Below are 20,019 nucleotides of genomic sequence, written 5' to 3' on the forward strand. Positions count from 1 at the left end.
GCCATCTATTTGTTTGAGTTACCTTGTGATGCATTGATCCTCGCACCTCCAGCCAAAACTACAGTAGAAGTCTGATTGTTTTCGCACTGCCGTGGTACTTGTAGACCCCTCTGACTCAATCTCCCTGCACATGCAGTCTTGGTAAATGCGCAGTAAAGGCCAATCCATCAGTTTGCAGGAAAGCAACAAGAACTGCTCTAAGGCATAAAAACCTTGAGGAGCCCTCATGCTAAACGGAGCGCTCCATAATCAAATCATACAAGGTAAATTTACTTTTATGAGTTGGAATCTGGGACGGGACCGGCAACAAGGAAGTAAAGATGAAGATGGCTGTAAGTGTCGTTCTCCTCTGTCAATGAGCTTGAAAGGCACGGACGCGTGTGAAAGATTGTGCTCCTGCTTGCCAATTCAGACAGAGGGAGGAAAAACCTCACAATACAAAACATTACTTCTCATCGGAGTTGTCCGGAATACACAAAGATCTTCATTAATGAGAGTCTGTGTTTGGGACCATAATGATAGGAAGGCTGAAACTACTGTGGCACATGAATGGAAGTAAGGCATCTGCATCATTCTAGAGTAGAGAAGAAGAACAAAAGGCTGAAATGGAGACGGACGATGCTTCTACTTCTCATCCTCGTACCCGCAAAATTAGCACACCTCCAAACTAAAACAGACGTTAAAAACAGAGCAAATGCATCACAGTGTCGACCTGAATGTTGATATTGCGATGGCGAGGAGCAGGGAGGGCAGCGATGCGTCCACAATCAAGGCTCTTGAGCCACGAGCGCTCATACCTGTAGCACACACAGAGGTATAAACGGGTGTGAAAAAGCCATCTCAGCTCATCAGTTCTTGTTTAAATGTGATATCTCTGAGATATAACTGGAAGATACAATAACAGATGGTTAAAAGAAGTGAAAATGACACTTTTGACAGATTTATATTGGGCTGGCCTATCCTGCTACTCTGTTAATATGCTAAATGCTGTTCTATAGTGGCAATCTGCATAAAGAGGAAACACGAGCTGCTGGCAGGTTGTGTTTGTCACTTAACACATTTTGACAGGCAATTGTTGCTTGGTTACTTCATTAGATCACACACACATTTCTACTAGGGATGTAATGAAAACCCATTTGAATTGGAAACTCGTATCACATCGTATTTTATAGTCTTTTATGAGAAAGGTATAAATAGGTACAAATCAGTTTGATGTTGCTGAGGATTTGTTGCTTCTTTGAATCGAAATTATCTTGAATAGTTTGAGTTTTGCAGAGCTATTATATAGTTACATAATTCATGAACAATAAAATGACACATAAATGGCAAAAGCTACAGCCGTACCAATCAAATTGGTCCACTTGAAAATTTGCCCCTATTGAATTGTATCATACACCATACATCAACCACTTCGCTCGGTGTATAAGTGAAGGAATAACCCATTCAAATGTTGTTCCAATTTAGATAAAAGGTGCAGATGCAGAGAGTTAATTATTATTATTATAATTTTTTTTGCTGGGGCAGTGACCTGCCAGACCCAGCTGATGGAGCGTGGTGGAAAAAAAGCTTTCTTGAAACTAACTATAATGAAAATTCTAAAACTATTATAACCCTGGTTGTGATATATTATGGTCATAATGATAAACCACAAATTTACTCAGAAAGTTATAATTACGTTTCACTCTCAGAATTCTATTCACACACTTTTCTCATATTCAGTGTGGTCCTAATACTCTCCTACATCTTTGCTCTATTGAGTGCCATTACAGTTTAGTCGAGGATTAAAATGCCTTCTTTCCCACGATCACATAATAAAGACAGAAAAATCTGATTTCTTAAAAAAAAAAGAAAAAAGCTACAATGCTTAGGAATGTCTATGAACACATTTCCCATGCCACATACTTTATTTAGGAGCGCTCATATATTCAAAGAAATCAATTTTTGTCATACAATATTTAAATTTATTCCTCTCTCAACTGCTGTTTTTTTTGTGAACGGAAGATAAAACTGTAACTTTATATGCAAATGAGCATCTACATTTGAAGACGATCCCCCGTGGAGTCACACAGGACAGTAATTTTATATGGTAAGAGAGGAAGTCAACTTGCGACAGAGATGAATTGTGCAGCAATATTCAGCGGTTTGAGCCCGCTGAGTGGGATGGGGACTTAAACGATGTTGTGTGAACTACTCAGGACCAAATTTCAAAAGTTAATTCATTTTGAAAGTGACTCAAAATAAGAGGAAAATAGAATATATTTTGTATTGATGACCCAGCTTATCCTCATGTCATGGTCAGCGTGCTCAGTGGTACAAGACAAAAAGCACCGAAAAAACACATTGAATTTGTTGTGGGCAAATAAAAGTGTTGCAGTCAATGTTTCCCTTTCATGCAAGAGCAAAGGCTGTTTCCTTGAACCTCTTAAAATTGAAAGAAGGTGCTTACTAAGCTGGTGGACTCGAATGGCATCTGAAGCAGGGCCCAGGCCTCCTTCACTCAGGGACTGAATATGAATGATGTATTCATCATCGACCTCAGGGAGAGTCAGCTCTGCTGTTGAATTGGTTGTTGTGAAGGTGTTTACATCTTTGAGTTGACTTCTTCTGTATGACAACTGAATAGGAAAAAGGTAGGCAAAATGAACATGATAGACTTGCTAATATAAAAAGTCCACACAGACTATATTCAAGGATTTTGTGCTATTGGAAAAAAAGAGGACTACAAAATGTTTTTGTGAGAGTGTGATTAATAAAGCATGTACAATGCAATTGAAAGAAAGCATTGAAAAGGAAAATGCAAATAATGTGGTGCACAACCTCTTACAACTGTGATGTGGCTGTGTCCAGAATAAACCAATGTGGGAGTGTGCATGTAGCTAAAGTTCTCTGACTAAATAAAATACATCAGTTTCAGACATTTTAGTAGGATTCTCCTCACATTTCTTTCTAGCAGAAGCCTTAAGGTTTTGTGCTAATGCTGACTAATATTTTGAACTGAACCTTGACTACAGCCCCAATTCCAGGTGAACAAAGAAGCCCCAGCGCATGATACCGACCGTATGGCATGCTCTTCATTCATTCTTCTTCAATGATATGAGCAGAGTTGTGTTGGAAGCAAACATACCTTTTGGAAATATGGCTAAAAACCTTCAACCTTGGTTTCATCAGACCATAACGTATTTCCCCAGAGTACAATTGGTAGATTTCAAGTATGAAGTATGTTTTTGCAAAATTCTGAACATGTTTTTGGGCCATTATTTCAACAGGTATGTGTAGTGAATACAAAACACCACTCATCACTAAAAGAATGATGACACCTAGAGTGCAGCATGTGGGCGGGCGCATCAAGCTTTGGGGCTGTTTTTCTTCAGCTGGAACTGGTGCCTTTTGACAAGGTGCAGGGAATTGAGTACAGTTTGAAATAGCAGTGAGTGCTGCTACAAAACCTGTAGGCTTCTGCTAGAAAGAAAAAAAATATTAGGGAAAAGGTTACTAGAACATTGGAAATTTATTTTGGGGCTTATCTGAGGTACTTTAAATTACACGCCAGCTCATCTTGTTCAGTGCTGTGGAGATCGACAGCAGACTTCAGGCTGGTGGCCAGTCAAGGTCCATAAAGAGACAGACGATTATTGCATTTACACTCACATTCCCACCGCCACTGAGACGGAACTTAACCCACGCTGAACCAATGTCATTATTTAGCAAAGCTGAGTCATAAGCCATACCTTAAAATCAATTTGTTAAGTATTGTACATGGCAGTGTAGATATAAGTAATAACTCACTTGGTAACCTATAACTTCTGACTCGGACTCCAGTGCCACTACAGGCTCCCAGTAGAGAGAAAGTTGGGAGCCAATTAGAGTCCATTCAATATCCAGCGGTGGTTGGGACGGTGCTGTGACGATATATTTGCAAAGTTAGACAGTGTCGCAAATAACAAGACATATCCTAATCCCAGTGAGGCAAGGGCTGAAAAAGAGTGAGCAAAATATTCCAGTAGAGTGGTAACAAAAAATTGTGTGGTGTGATTTATAAATTTCAATAATGGACTCACATTTGGAGCGCTGCAGTAAAAGTGTACGAGCAAACAAAACAAAACAAAAATATTTTGGTAACACAACTGTTGACAGTCTTCTGCCCAGACTTAATTATAACAGTTTTAATTTTAGTTATAACTGTTTAGATTTAGTCATAACTGGTTTAATTTCCTCAGTAAAGCTTGATGAGTGGAATAATGTGACGGAATGTTTGAAGATTCTTCCTTCCTTTTCACACGCAATGAGCCATCTGGTTGGGGGAGCAAATGTGTTAAAAATTATTCCTTTGTAAAGTTGTATTTGCTGCAAAGATGCCATTTTGTCTGAGACCTACTATATTTCCACATCAATCGGCCATCTGTCAATGTGTATTGAGTGCTGTCTGTCTTGGGAGAGGGGGCAGGGGTGGGGCTTAAGGGCAGGACTGGTGAGAAAGGGGAGAGGGGAGGTGTTTGGGGGGATCGCTATGCTGAAAGTATAAGATGACTGCAATTGGGAGGAATCGACACACTTGCAAGAGGAACTGCAGCGTTTTGTCTGTAAACGTGTCTGTGTCCAGAAATTTCTGTAAAATAAATCCTTCGAAGGACCTGTTCACCGATCTCCAGTCTATATTCAGAAAATCAACATTCTCATTACCCGCAATAGGACGAACACGCGGAAAACTAAAGGATCGTTTTCCAACACAACAAACAGGAGAAATTACATCAAACAATTTAACCCAGACAAGCAGGAAACCCAGCCAGTTGGAACTTCTTCTGCCTGTCAGAGAAACACTGTACAGTCATATCAAAACAAGTTAAACATATAAAAACTGTCACACAACTTGGAGAGTGTCAAGCGATTCACATGATTGCTCCGACTTTCATTGCCAAGGATTTGCATCCATATTCTCTTGCTTGAAACCAAATTGTCTTAAATCTGTTAGGGAGCATATCTCACATGTAAAGAGAATCCATCCCACCTCACCGGTGTGGCATATCAAGATGCTGATTAGACAGCATGATTATTGCACAGGTGTGCTTTAGGTTGGCCACATTAAAGGCCACGCTGAAGTGTGCAGTTTTATCACAGCGCAATGCCAAAGATGTCGCAAGTTTGAGGGAGTGTGCAATTGGCATGCTGACTGCAGCAATGTCTACCACCAGAGCTGTTGCCCATACATTTGAATGTTCTTTTATCTACCATAAGCCGGCTTCAAAAGCGTTTCAGACAATTTGACAGTACATCAAACCGGCCTCACGAACGCAGACCACATGTAACCACACCAGCATGTTCACCTCCAAGATCGTCTGAGACCAGCCACCCGGACAGCGGCTTCAACCAAAGAATTTCTGCACAAACTGTCAGAAATCGTTTTAGGGAAGCTCATCTGCATGCTTGTCATCATCATCAGGGTCGCGACCTGACTGCAGTTTGCCATTGCAACCGACTTGAGTGGGCCATTGCTTAAATTTGATGGCATTAGGCACATTGGAGAGGTGTTCTCTTTACCGATGAATCCTGGTTTTCATTGTTCAGGGCAGATGGCAGATACCGGGTGCGGTTAGCGTCAGGCAAGTGGCCTTTTATTGAGACCTGCCGAAGGCACACCTGTGCAATATTCATGCTGTCTAATCAGTAACTTGATATGCCACTCCTGTGAGGTTGGATCGATTGTCCCTACAAAGGAGAAATGCTCACTAACACAGACTTAGACAGATTTGTATTTGTGAACAATATTTTAGGGAAATGACCTTTGGGGAAGGTTTTGAAAGAGTTTTCGATTTTAAAGTCTAGAGTAGGAATAAAACCACTGTTTTGCTTTTGATAAACAGGTCTATTGCACCACTGTGTTTTAACATTAGTCAAAATAGTAATACTTGAAAGGCATTTGTTTTGTAAAAAGCTTAATAGCCACTGTGCTACAGAGTGACAGATGCACCTTCCTAGTAAAACACAGCAATCCACTTTTGGAATATGTGTGATATACAGCAATTCATTTGATGGCTCCTCTCACCAGTTATTCATATTAACTGCCACCATGCACAATAGAAATTTATCCAACCACTAGACATATTTCACAGTCAATAAAGTCCATGGAATTTTATGTACACCAGCGCACAATGTACAGTGTATGTCAAATAATGAATGACACTCCTCAAGCACAATTAAGCACATGCATGTGTTACGGTGCAACACAGCAAAAATTGAAGAGTCACATTTTTAGGAGTTATTTTTTACTCCCGAAGTGTAATTTTAACATTTTCTGAGTTAAATGGTGTCCAGAATAGGTGTTATCTCACAGAGTTGATCAATTAAAGTAAGACAAAACCAAGTGTTAGATTAACTCCACCTTTACACTTTTCCAGTTTGAGAGAGTGCCATTTTCCTCCTCCTCCTTTTCTCCTTGCCTAAAACGCTGACATTCAAACCAAAGGGGTTTGGGCCCATGAAGTCAGAGACTGCGGTCAACAGTAACATGCTTCAAACACTCTCTTTAAAAATGGTGTTCTCAACTAGTTGGGTTAAAGTTGACGGACTTCAATTCAACGTTGGACTTCTTGAAATAAAATGAAATGATACACATGCTTTGTTATTGTTATATAATTCATTGATTGTTCCATACTTGACCTATTGCATTGAAGTGTGAACAATACTGTGCTCTCTCAAAAAAAAAAGAAAAAAAAGTGGGGGGGTGTGCTGGCAAAACTTATACCGAACCCGTCTTTCTTCTACAGAAACATGCTATTTGTGTCATTTTTGGCTGTGGATACAGATACCACACTAATCCATTATTTACAAAAACATTTAAAATGTAATGAATTGATGGAGTTTAACCGACTTATTATTATTTATTTATAAAGTCCATCATGAAATGTTACCATTCAATATAAAAATTTTATATAAAAAAAAAGGGAAAGTGAGTACAAATTAAGACGAGCAGACATGTATAAAAGCACAATTATTGGAAAAATATATATAGCACAATGACATGCTGTTGAAATATTTTATAGAATTGCTACATTGAAAGTGTCTTGACCACTCGCTGTCATTCATTATGTGTTATTTTTTTATTTTTGATCAGGGGCAGATATAACAAGTTTTTACTTCTTTCTGTCCCCTTTCATTTATTTTCTTTTAAAGGATGAAATACATTTATTGAACTGAAATTAAACAGTTTTGATCACGTTTAACTTATCTACAATAACTGAGAGATGTGGTGGCTGAATGGCTCACTGGGTAGTGCCGCTATAACACATTGTCAGGGTTGGGAAATCCAGGTCGAGAGAGGACAAACCCTGAAACAGTTTGACTTTAGCCACCGGTGCTTCTGCTCAACAGGTGCTTCTATGAACTGATGATCCAATCCCAGTCAGGATGAACGTTGAAGGAGTCAAACAAACACTGACTGAGAGAGAAAACAGATGTGTCTGAGAAGAGTTACTCATCTAGTCCTGTCGTGTGAATTTAACTGCTAGTAAGTTAAAAATGTACAAAAGTGCTCTCTCCCAGTGGTAAAGCTGATAGGTATAGTCAGAGTTAAAGAGTCAGGGCTCTTCATACTCATCTGGGCATTGCTGGAGAATGCATGATGTAGAAAAAAGCTTTAATATTACCTTTTTAAACTGCAAAATGCACCTTTAATGACCAACTCGCACAATATAAATAAACAGAGCAACTCAAATAATGAACCCAGAGTCAGGAAACTTGCAGTAATGTAACATATAAGAAAGTCATGTGTGAGTGCAGGCCAGCGGGGGACAAGTCTGACATTTTTCTAATGGCCATATACTGTAGAGAATACGTTGTTCTTGCACTGGGAATGCAATGAATGTACTCAGTAATTGACTTTGTCTTCTCTGACATAGCTGAGAACATCAAAAAGCAACACGGAGGGACAAACAGAACACACAGCACCCTCCATAGACTGTACCTCGAGATAATCATCCAAGTGTAAACAAAATCAAGCAGCAGAGCAGCAGGGTGTCGGGAAGACTTACGAGGTTTTTTTGTGGTAACATTGATTGCAGGAAGGAAGGGGCCGGTGCCCGCTGTGTTGAAGGCGCTGACAGTCAGGAAATACTGCGTGTGCCCTGCCAAGCCGCTAACTGTAACCGAGGTGTGATTCCACGGAACGCGGACCTTCCCCATGGTCTCTGGTTTTGTGTCATCTTCCCAGTACACCACCTATGTGGGACATCCAAAGGCACTGATTGAATCAAACTAATAGAACTCCAAGTCCCAGGAAAATAATGGATGAAAGCATCTCATTTAGCGTGTGGCACCAAACCATTAGGACTGTTTGTTATGGATGTGTCGGCATGTGGCACTGTTAAATGATCACCTCAGATTGTATCTTCTGAAGAGAGATCACAGCATTCGAGCTTTCCGCTGAGATGTTCGAACGGGCAGCCTTTATTTTACTTTACTTGGAGTAACTTCTTATTTAGCCAGAAAAGAGAAGCGCAGTATGGCTGAGTAGAAAACGACTGTGATAAACATCATCGATTTTCAGAGATATTAAACCATTAAATGAGATGGATGCAGTAGTCCAATTGTGTCACGTCGGATCCCCAAACCATATCTCAGAAGGACCAAAACTCTATTATGAGAATGAGCTTTTTAATCAAAACATTATTACAATTAAATTATTTGTGCAGTTCTAAAAAAAAAAAAAGACCTTCTGGGACATTTTTTTCTGCGTAGATACAGTATAGTGGAATAGAAATGTTACCAATAAAATATCATTTAACACATACATTTAATTTCCTACATATCACTAACGATGAAATAAGCACTTTAAAAAAAATCCATCCTCTAGTATCATAAAGGGTCAACTTAAAAGCATAACAAGTTTTTAATAAATACTCGCATATTGAATTGTGACAATTATCACGCAAAGCACATACTCAATGTTTTCACATATTCAGACTATATCACTGAAAGTAATACAATTAGCCTTTGCTCATCTCTTAGATATGAAATAGCACCAAAATAAACTTTATGAGATGGACATTTTAAGCAAATATGACTTTTTATTTTTTATGGAAGAAAGTCATATCATCACAATCTGTCAAGTCAGACTTCTAAATCCCATCCATCTCCAGAGAGTAATAACTGACAACTGAAAATATTTTTTTCATAATCTAAAGAGTATGCAATTTATTAGCTTTCATGAAAACATGGAATAATACTTGTACATTTGGATAAAAAAATCAAATATTAATATTACACAGGGAATAATGTCACCCAGCCGATGGTGTACTTCTGTTTGCATATATTCAAACAACGTGTTTTTGAATTCAAGACAAGCTTTTTGGTGCTAGGCTGGAAACCAAGCTGTCATATATGTGCAACAGATTCTTAGTGTTTTTGAACTAAAACATTTTCAGAGCGTAAACAGTTTTATTTGTGGCGCTGGCGCTTCTTGGCATTTTGACATCCAGTGCTGTGTGGACACTGTATTGACCATGTTACCCTGTAATTGACAGCCACCGTGAAAAGTGCGGGCAGGCAATTTTCTTTTGTTCTGGTGCAAACAGTCTGTCAGGATGCCTGTCGCAATGTTACAAAGCGCTATATAATTTCAACTAGAGCAGCAGCCCAACTAAACCAACCGTTTCCAGGGCAACCAATAACCAGGTTGAATTTTGAATTGCATTGCATGCCATTTCTGTATCTCAAATGAAAAGGGTAAAATGTACCTCGTAGCCGAGGACCCTTTCAGGGGTGAAGGAGAGAGGCTGCCAATTCACTTCGATTTCATAGGCTGAGACACTTCTGGCCCATACACCAATTGGCAGCCCACTTGGCTCTGAAGCAGACAATAGGAGCCGGACTTAGCATCACTGCATTCTTACATCGGCGCAAAGAATAAATCTGTCTCTCTAAACATGAATTACATTGGTAGCATAGCATCTCAAAATGATGGCAATAATCCAAAAGAATGAACCTTTCGCAGCGCGTGAATGTAACTGTCAGTTGATTCCGAGTTTGCAAAATATGCGATAATTCCAAGCAATGTTCTTTGTGTTCCAAAATGTCTACACTTTACAATTCTTGATTTAAAGATTATACGCATAGCGTGCTTCATGATGTTCTTGAGTGCCTTCAACAAAAATACTTCTATGATTGTTGTCCTCTTTTGGCATTCAGAAAGTTTTGCAGCCTTGCAAACATTTGCCTGGCGCTCACTGGCTTACCTATCTCTGCAGAGTAGATGGTGACCACGGGGCTGAAGGGACCCTGCCCTTTGCTGTTATACGTGCCAACCTTGACATGGAACGGTGAGAAGGGCGCAATGCTTTCATTGCGGTACACATAGCGGGAAGCGCCAGGGGCAGAGGTGGCAACGTGGGTCCAGCTGACTTCTCCAAAGGCGCGGAAAGCAATGATGTAACCAAAGCTTTCACCATTCTGTAGTTCTTCAGGGACAGGCTGAGATTGAAACACAAAACTATAGTGATATTAAAACATATACAAACCACTCACGTTCATCCCGCCCTTGGGCCGACGTGATCAGTTTGTGTGACCCTCAAATTGCTTTTGAGACCCACCTGACAATATGAAATGAAGAAAATGGTCTTAAAAGTGGCAAAGCTCACAACAGTGTATCTTTGAAATGAAAACGTCATTTCGCCTTATGTACGGTGCTTAACAAATTTATGAGCCCTCGTGTCATAAAAATGGGATTGAAGCACTCAACATTTGACCAGGAAATAGGGATTTCTTAATAATTCACCTTTTTATACCCATATGTAGCTCACTGGGGTCTAATAATTAAAACAAGAAACATGTAGCATCAACCAGTGCAGTCTTGTATATGTTGATAGGAACTTACTGTATAGTAATGGGACCAGGAAAAATAATGCACAGGCTGTTTGTTTTTTTCAAAGTCATACATCAGCAATACAACTTATGAATCTCAAACATAAATATGATATGGAAACAAAACTGTCCATACAGCAAAGTAGGTCAACAGAATTTCTCCGTTTTTTTTTTCTACTTACATGCGCATCACGCATTTGGCTGACCATTTGTTGCTAGGCAGATTTCAATTTAATTGCCCCCAAAGACAATGAAAATGTTTCACGAGACATTGGCTTTTGAATGGTAAACTATAGGGTGCTGATGGAGCTAAGCGTATTGACAGAAAGTCAATTTAATTACGTACGTTAATTTTCTCATTGTTGCTGTGTATTGAATATATAGAATAAGAGTGCAATCTGTTGGTGCATTGCTCCTAATGGAATCAGCAGTACACTTTCAAACCTACTGTATCAGCATTACAATGAATGCATGCTACCTGTGCTACTTCATTGCATTGCATTATACAATTGGCTGAACAATAATAAACAGACAAAAGCCTTCACATTTTTGATGCCGTTAGTGTCACCACTTCTGGGGTTTATGATCTAATGAAAATGAACAACAAAAGATCGATGACTTACCTCCCATGTGATGACCAACTCTGACCTGCTTCCGCCCCCTCCGCCCACATCACCTGGCGCTGCATCTGGGACTACACAACAGAGAACTTGTCAACACCTCCACATAAGAAACTCTTGATATAGAACAAGAGCACCCAGAGAGCAGAGACAAATGGCAAGGCTTCAAGGAGGTAAAGATTTAACCAGAATAAGAACATTCAGTGAATTTAAGGGAATACAATTTAATAACATACTCATGATTTGGTTTGATGAGACTTAGGACATTGATTAGACTTTGACTGTGTTTAATGAGATTTTCAATGTGGAATTTTAATTGCTATCATCCGGATCAGATCTGGTTAAAACTCAGTTTGCCATTATTGGGTACACAGCCGATTTGGTTGAAATCAAATCAAATTTGACAAATATGTTTTAAAGTTCTGTCCATTACAAATGATTATTTTTTTAATATGCTGTAAATGGAAACACCCTAATGACATTATATAGAGCAGGGGTGTCAAACTCATATTAGCTTGGGAATTGCATAGAGGAACATGTATTAAAACATATACGTACAAGTGGGCCGGATCGGTATAAAAATGGTATATAACTTAAAAACAATTGCCGTAAATTATACGCAGATTTTCGCTATTTGTGGGCTAGCTCTAAATTACGGAGCTCAACTGTAATCATATTGTTCCCAAAAATAACACAAATGCAAATGGAACGCGGCAACACTTTGCCTGTATGAGTTCCCGATGTATTAAATCATCATACATGTTTTGCATATATATTGTTCCCAGAAGGCATTGTGTGACGCAGTTAATGAAGTTATAAGGACGTTAATGCTTATCATATGCTCGCAGTAATTGAATTTGTCATATTTAACCCGTTTATGTCGGTCTAATATTTGTATTTTATATTTTTTTAAACAAACCGTAACTTCACGTTGTGTGTAAAATGATGACATCCAGGACGATTCCGTGTCCAAGTTGCATTGCTCATCTGAGGACTGCTTGTGAAATTACGAATTTATATGTTTTGATTGTGGCCGGCTGATTAATTGGCTGATTAATTGGTCTGGCATTACACTTTTTTTTTTTTTTTTTTACTTTCCAGAATTGTCTCGCGTGCCGGATTAATCCCTGTGTGGGCCTGATCCGGCCCGTGGGCCGTATATTTGACACCCCTCATACAGAGGATGCATCTTAAAAAACAAATTCAGACCGTAATACAAACTGATAAGAAAGTTGCATATAAGCACAATTGGACAAACTTATGTTGACAAAGACACACTTGAAAAATATTCCACATTTTTTTCTTCCTGTTGTAATTTGCCAAATGATCTTAGAAGATTACATTGTGTACCTGCATCCTCTGTCCTTGTCTTGACTGACACAGGGCTGGGTTCTCCAACTCCGACACTGTTTCTAGCCAATACCCGAAACTCATACTCCACCCAGGCATTAAGGTCTACCACAGTGGCTGTCAGTGTGCTCCCATCAATTATCTCCGGAACTACAAACACACAGACAACACACTTAAGACAACTCCTTCATGTAAATTCAGAGGGAAATCATACAAATGGCGGTGTTCTGAAAACTTGACACATTCTGAAGGAGTGATTTCATAACAGTCACGTAGCATTAATTAACAATAAAACAAAAACCTGACTAATTAAGTGAAATAATGTTTGTTTTGTTATGGCAAAAGTGCAGGCAGTAGGGTGGGGCGCAATGATTAGTATGCCATGCAGCCGTCCGGGCAAAAGGATAAGGATTTGCATCTCGGGCCCTCCTGTGTGGAGTTTGCATGTTCTCCTTGTGCTTGTCTGAGTTTTCCCCAAGTACTTCAAACTTCTCCCACGTTCCAAAAAATATGTAGGTTGAATGAAGACTCTAAATTGCTCATGTGAGTGTAGGCCTAGTGTTTGCTTTGTCTTTATCCTAGCTATTAGCTTAGCCATTATGCTAATGAAAACATGCAAAACTTGGAAGATTTTCAAATGTTAGTTTCATTCTACTCTAGCTATTAGCTCAACAATTAGCTTGTCATTCTAATGCTAGCATTAAATGCTAATAGTGAATGCTAATTACCATGTGGCTTGCCTAAAGAATATTTAGCTTAGCTGGTGCATCTGTCATGTCATGTGGGTAGGCTATATTGTTTAGTGTTTGGTGAATAGCCATACTATTCCTTAGTTATTTTAATGTATGTTTAGGAAATAATAACAATGATTATCTAAGTTTATTTTATGCATCAATGGCAATATTGTTTTCTTTCAAGTTTTTCTGATTATGACACCTCAATTCAAATAAAACTACTAGTCTAGTAGCTAGCCTATGAAGAAGACACGCCATCTGAGTTTATCACCTACAGTCCATCCTTTTGTTTCCCGTTTTCGAGTTAAGGCAAAGAATGAGGCAAAACTTCAAAAAACTCGACATATGTGCCCTGTGACTGACTGGCCACCCGGGATAGCTGCAGTGCATTACTTAGTGTGAGAATAACCATCACCAATTTCTCGTGTTAACATTAGGGGACCTCCACTGATGCAGATGAGCCATTTATTTAAAGCATTATGTTGGCTAGTGAAAAAGACTATTAATGACTGCAACTGGGATTTGCGGGGCCAATTGTGTGTTCCATAATCTCAGGGCAATTTGGATGATTGAGAGGCAAGGTCCAGATTGGAGTCTGGACTGGTGAATGGTCACTGGAAATTCAGATCTATTGATCTGCAGTGCAGAAGAGCAGCTGTTTGTTCCCCAACTGTGAATTTATGAGCTTCAATTATGTGAGCCTGTGTTCACCTGATTAGGGACCTGTAGGCAGAGTTCAAGTTCTGTTTTTCTCTCTCATTTTGCCCCATAGACTTGGACCATGGAGCATCCTGGGACATTTTCTTGCCCGTCCAGGCTATTTCTAAACGTGTTAGATCTTTTTCCTCCTCAGTATTTGCCACAGACACAACTCTCGTTCCACACTATCCTTAGAACAAGCAATGCACTGTGATTAGATTTCCGAGTATCAAGTGCTGGAATAAATTATTGCAATGGATGCTTTTTCATCACCTCATTCTTTTGAAGGTCCCTGACAGAGTTAGAATCCAACAATCCAATCACACGGGCCAGTTCATTTTCATAATCACAAACGCATTGCAGGGCAAAAAGCTAGCTCACATGATAGAAACGCAAATGCGTCCATCAACAGGGATTTTTTTGGACAGATTTGGTCATCTTAAATTACAAGTACAGAAACACTATTCTTAGATGAGCATTATGTTTCGGTGGTGGCACTAAAAACCTCTGGTTGGTGAAAAAATCCCAGGTTTCTTGAATAGATACTTCTAATCAATTGTGGAATTAACAGTGTTGTTTATATTGAAACGAGAGGCAAGCCCGGTGGATGTATGTGGTTGGAATGTCTACCATACCGGATTCACTGGACTCTAGAGTTTCTTTATTCAAATTCACCGCTTGGCCCTTTCTGTGTGGAGTTTGCATGTTGTCCTCCATTTGTGCATACTACATTTTTCCCTCAGCCTGATTATTATTTGCAGTTGTGGATATGAGCGAGTATGTTTGCTTGTCTGTACAGTGTCCACCCTATTATTAACAGACAATCAGTCTACTGTGTACGCTATTTAACACATTTCCCTAGGATAGTCTTCAGCTTCCCAGGAACCCTCAACGGTGAAATTAAATGGATTGATAATTGGATTGAATTGAAAAGACCTCTCACCACTCATTCAACGGTAACTGCACTTATATAGAGCTCTATCTATACCATATGGTCCCCAAAGCGTTTTACAAGGCCTCACATTTACACACTAAGGCAGTGGTGTCCAAACTCGGTCCTGGAGGGCAAAAGTCCTGCAGGTTTTGGATGTTTCTCTTTTCCAACGCACCTGAGCTCTCCATTAGCCTGATAACGATCCCATCCATTCCACAGAGTTCCAGGACCCCCCCCCCCCCCCCCCATTATTTAGCAGAACAGCATTATAAAGAATTTCAAACTCCTTTGGATAGTGTTTTTATCTAAAACATAATATTTCAATTACATGTTTTTGAAATGACAAATTGTTTAATCCCTGGAATTTAGATGTTTAACCCTGGACAATTACTGAAGTACTCTGTATACATAAGGCTCTCATTACCAAGGTCCTAGACTGTTAAATTGCTATGACCTTTCTACTTGCAATGATCTTCCTATCTATTTGCACCCTTGCACACTTAGCAGTTGAAACCGTTAAGACCGTGGAGTCACACACAGGAGGATACTAACACATGGTTTAGTCACACTCCTGCATGGGCGTTGGTAAAGAAAGAAGAACAGGAACCATTTTGGACACAGTATATCTTCTGCACCATCGAGGCTGATAATCCTCGGGTCCGTGTACTTGTACAGAGAGCATTAAAAATAAAATAATTGGCAGATGTTCACTGATAACTTTTCACAAGGTAAGAATTTGATTGCTCAATGTAACCACTGCGTTTTTGCATATGACAATAAATCTCTTAAATCTTATTATAAATCATTATAAGAGCATTACATATACGTTTAAGTGACTATTTTTTACGTCTCGCTTCCCCCCTCCCCCAATGACACAAGACCAAGAAAAAAAATCACCTTGTGAGACACTTTATACAAACACGCAACACAACCAGTTACTCCTCTGTTTGTGTCAGTGCAAGCTTCATGTCGCTTCTGATTGGCTGTCGTTCCATTTCACAGAGTCTGTAGCTCGAGTGAACTCAGTGTTGACCAAATACACAATGATTTGCAAGCATAAATAATAAACAGGTTTATCATTTACAATTGTCGGCCCTGACTGTTCTATGATCATATCAGGGAGACACAATCCTTCTTAACATATCAGGGCTTTGCTAACTTTAATTGCATGGGAGGGAAATTGCTCATAATTGGCCTGATTTTCAGTAGGTGTCCCCAGATTTAGCGAGGTGCAAAGTCAATTTTGAACACCAATTTAGTTGCCCCCTGCACAATAAAGTGTAAACCCGAAGAAGACTAGAGGACTTAGGCTTGACTGACACAGGTGTGAAGTGGTTCTGGTGAGCCCCACTGACCACCACATCGATTAAGCAAGCACCTCCCCTCAGCCCCGTGCAGTTGACCTCTATCTCTGTCCTCTTCCCACACGGCAGTTGAATCTCCCTACGGAGGGCCGTGACATATCTGAGAAGGTGTGCAATTAAATGAACATTTCTTTGAAAGTTTTCCTACCAGTGTTAACCCTTTGCCAGCCCACAGTGAAAAGCGTCCTGGTCTGAATGATATAATTGATGAGGGGGCTCCCGTTGTCCCGTGCAGGGGTCCACACCAGCTGGGCTGTGCTGTCTGTCACCTCCTCCACTGTCACAGAGTCTGGTGGGCTGGGCGGGCCTGGCTCGATCACAAAGACACACGCATTGAGAGGTGCGCACACGCGCGGCCACAGGCGGTACAACATGCGTTTACATGCATGCGCTCACACAGCTCCAAGGAATGCGTTGGCATGAATAAAATATTTCTCCCAGTGATTGTCAGCCCTTTATCGAAAGCCTTAACACCTTTAAATCGATATTCGCAAGGGGAAATATTTTGAGTTCGAAGAGAGGTGATGCCCTTCACAAGGAATTAAAATTGAATTCACAATTTATCCCCCAATATTCACTCAAGCTGCAATACTTCCCTTTCATGGTCCTCCTGGTAATTGATCGATGAAACAGCAGACGTGAGTAGATGCCGGGAGTCACGTAACAAAAATGAAAATTAAAGATGAAAAAGGGTCTCATAGTTGAGAAAGATCAGCATTTAATCATTTATTTCTATTACTCCTTCTTTTGAGGAGTGCTTCATCCTCATCTACTGTTTCCTGTTCTAATGCAGGTGTCAGCTCATCAGAGATAATAGACCACTAGAGAGCTATGAGGTGCACCGCAGAATAACAACGCCCCGAGTCCTAGCTCACATACTAAAGTGGCTCTTAAACCTTGGTTGTTACTAACATAGCTATGAGATTCATTTTTTAAATATCATTTCAAGTTAAATACATTCTGTAGAAACTTTATTTGGACGTACGCAGCCATTGTTATTTACGTCGCAACACGTTCAGTGCGCAGTGATATAGAATGGCGGCTGCCTCTCAATGTGAAATGCCTATAAAGAAAGCAAGGTAAGCCTCCGTTATGAGGATTAAAACTGCCAAAATTCAAAATAAGTAAATGACTAAATAAATAAATGACTAAAAGTAAAACGAAAAACGGATATAAAAAAATATAATTCGAAAATCAAATCCCAAAAAATTTATATAAATGGATATAAAAACAACAACCCCAAAATATATAAATGAATACATTTGTATTTGATTTTTTAATTATATTTTTTATATTAAATTTGTATTTTCACTTTTAGTCATTTATTTATTTAGTTATTTATTTATTTTTAATTTTGGCAGTTTTGGTTTATACTGCCAGGTTGAAATGTTATTCAAATGAGGGGGCGGTCCTAAGCGTGCCTTGGGTTGGACTCCGCAGTTGCAAACTTTCATTGGTCGAGTGAGCTGCTCAGCGGACTTGTTGTCGAGCAACTCAAGTCGCAAGTTGTGGTGACAGTGGACAAGTCATCCATTGCTGGAGTTCTCCAATGCAAGCCGGCGAGACTTCCTTCTTCGTCGCTTACTCGACCAATGAAAGGCAGTTTGCAACGGCGGAGTCCAACCCAAGACACACTTAGGACCGCCCCCTCATTTGAATAACATTTCATCCTGGCAGTATGGACCAAAACTGCCAAAATTAAAAATAAATAAATAACTAAATAAATAAATGACTAAAAGTGAAAATACAAATTTAATATAAAAAATATAATTAAAAAATCAAATACAAATGTATTCATTTATATATTTTGGGGTTGTTGTTTTTATATCCATTTATATAAATTTTTTGGGATTTGATTTTCGAATTATATTTTTTTATATCCGTTTTTCGTTTTACTTTTAGTCATTTATTTATTTAGTCATTTCCTACCATACTCCACAGTGTTCCTAAAGGGACGATCAAAACTCTTCAATGCGTCTGGTGAATAACGAGAATACGGCGTGGGGGAGGGTGACTCTCCCGATCGTATGTTGTTTCTTTAGGAACGCTACCGAGGCTTAACTTCACGTAGAACCGCTTAACCGCCGTTCTACGTCACTACACACTGAATGCGTTGCGACCTAAATAACAATGGTGGTGTACGTCCAAGTAAAGTTTCTACAAAATGTATTCAACTGGAAAAGACTTTTGAAAAATGAATCACATAGCTATGTTAGTAACAACCAAATAAATAATATAGAGCAAACTTGTTCCTTTTAACATAGTGTTACACTCTACTGGCATACACATATACTTCAAGTAGAGATCTTAGTAAAACTCATTAGTTGATCTTGATAAGAAAAATAACAATGTATAACCTTGCTAATAAATAATAACAGGGAACCAAAAGCAATCAATGTTCAATTCTCCATCTTCTTAAATTACATTTTGTTGGATGAAGCAAGAGTGAGCAGACACCGTCCCCCCCAAAAAGGCGTGCTAATTACTTAATCAGGGCATATTTTCTAGAGCTTTATGAATATAAATAAGTCTTGGAGCAAACATACACTATTTGGCAGAATGGAGAATACCTTACTTTTGTTTGTAGCATATAAATTATAAGGTCAATGTTACAACCTGGGTGAGATGATCAAATTACAGTGTCACCATATCTTGAGGACAGGGACAATGACAACGATTTTAGAACTCATCAACATGGTATTGTCTTTAAACACTGACCTTCCCAAGGGCCAACATGCCACAGTGTAGTGTTTGTGAAGTACTAACTAGAGTGGTATCAAAAACACTCCCATGGTAAGAATAATTAGGAGGGGCTGGGGAGGGAGCAATAATCATTCTGGAGTGCCAAGAGAAAAGATCATTGACCTTCAGTGCCATGAGAACATTGCAAAAAAAAAAATTACCTTGTGCTACGTTCACTTAAAATGAAGAAAATATTCACGATTCCGCCAGCCTCCTAATGCTCGCATCCACAGTTCAATGTACACTTTATGGTCAAAAGTGTTGAGACACATCTTTCAATAGCCTAATTAATTAATCAGTCAATCATCAGTGGGATGTAGAACAAAATACAAGAGATAATGACCTCACAAATGTGATTTCCCCCCTTGTGGGCATTACAAAGGCATTTTGTATTCCATTTTTCTTATTTTAAGAGCCTTTTTTTTTCTTTTTCTTATTGTTATCACTATTATTGGCCAAAGGTTTAAAAGATAGCAAGGTTTCCGCACGGCATATCAGCTGGCAGCTGTACTGGAAAGTAATATCTGAAATGACACATCGCTTGGTTGCCACTAGCTTCATGGTTTGCTGCCTAACATTTGAAGCCGTTTGATGCGTGTGGAATGACACATTGGTGACAGCTGCCATCAGCAGGGTGTTGCGTATAAATAATGCAGAGTCACAGGCAGGATTCACTTCACTTGACATGCATTTCATTGTTTCTATTAAGAACGAGCCTAAGTTCC

The 20,019-nt window shown here is 39.3% G+C and overlaps 1 protein-coding gene across 1 annotated transcript in view; it reads right to left on the reverse strand.

Moving 5' to 3' along the window:
* Positions 1 to 557: 557 nt before the first annotated feature.
* cntn3a.2 (contactin 3a, tandem duplicate 2) overlaps positions 558 to 20,019 on the reverse strand; it is a 62,848-nt gene continuing 43,386 nt past the window's right edge. Inside the window, exons 15-23 of the mRNA XM_086069156.1 lie at positions 16,701 to 16,859; positions 12,822 to 12,971; positions 11,475 to 11,545; positions 10,227 to 10,461; positions 9,729 to 9,838; positions 8,025 to 8,211; positions 3,787 to 3,899; positions 2,447 to 2,615; positions 558 to 797 (exon numbers count right to left, since the gene is read on the reverse strand). Of these exons, the coding sequence (XP_085925282.1) occupies positions 700 to 797; positions 2,447 to 2,615; positions 3,787 to 3,899; positions 8,025 to 8,211; positions 9,729 to 9,838; positions 10,227 to 10,461; positions 11,475 to 11,545; positions 12,822 to 12,971; positions 16,701 to 16,859 (1,292 nt within the window). The 3' untranslated portion in view covers positions 558 to 699. The remainder of the gene's footprint in view (positions 798 to 2,446; positions 2,616 to 3,786; positions 3,900 to 8,024; positions 8,212 to 9,728; positions 9,839 to 10,226; positions 10,462 to 11,474; positions 11,546 to 12,821; positions 12,972 to 16,700; positions 16,860 to 20,019) is intronic.

The sequence above is a fragment of the Leptonotus elevatus genome, chromosome 2, assembly GCF_054856555.1.
Source record: "Leptonotus elevatus isolate MCC_2025b chromosome 2, RoL_Lele_1.0, whole genome shotgun sequence".
NCBI lineage: Eukaryota > Metazoa > Chordata > Actinopteri > Syngnathiformes > Syngnathidae > Leptonotus > Leptonotus elevatus.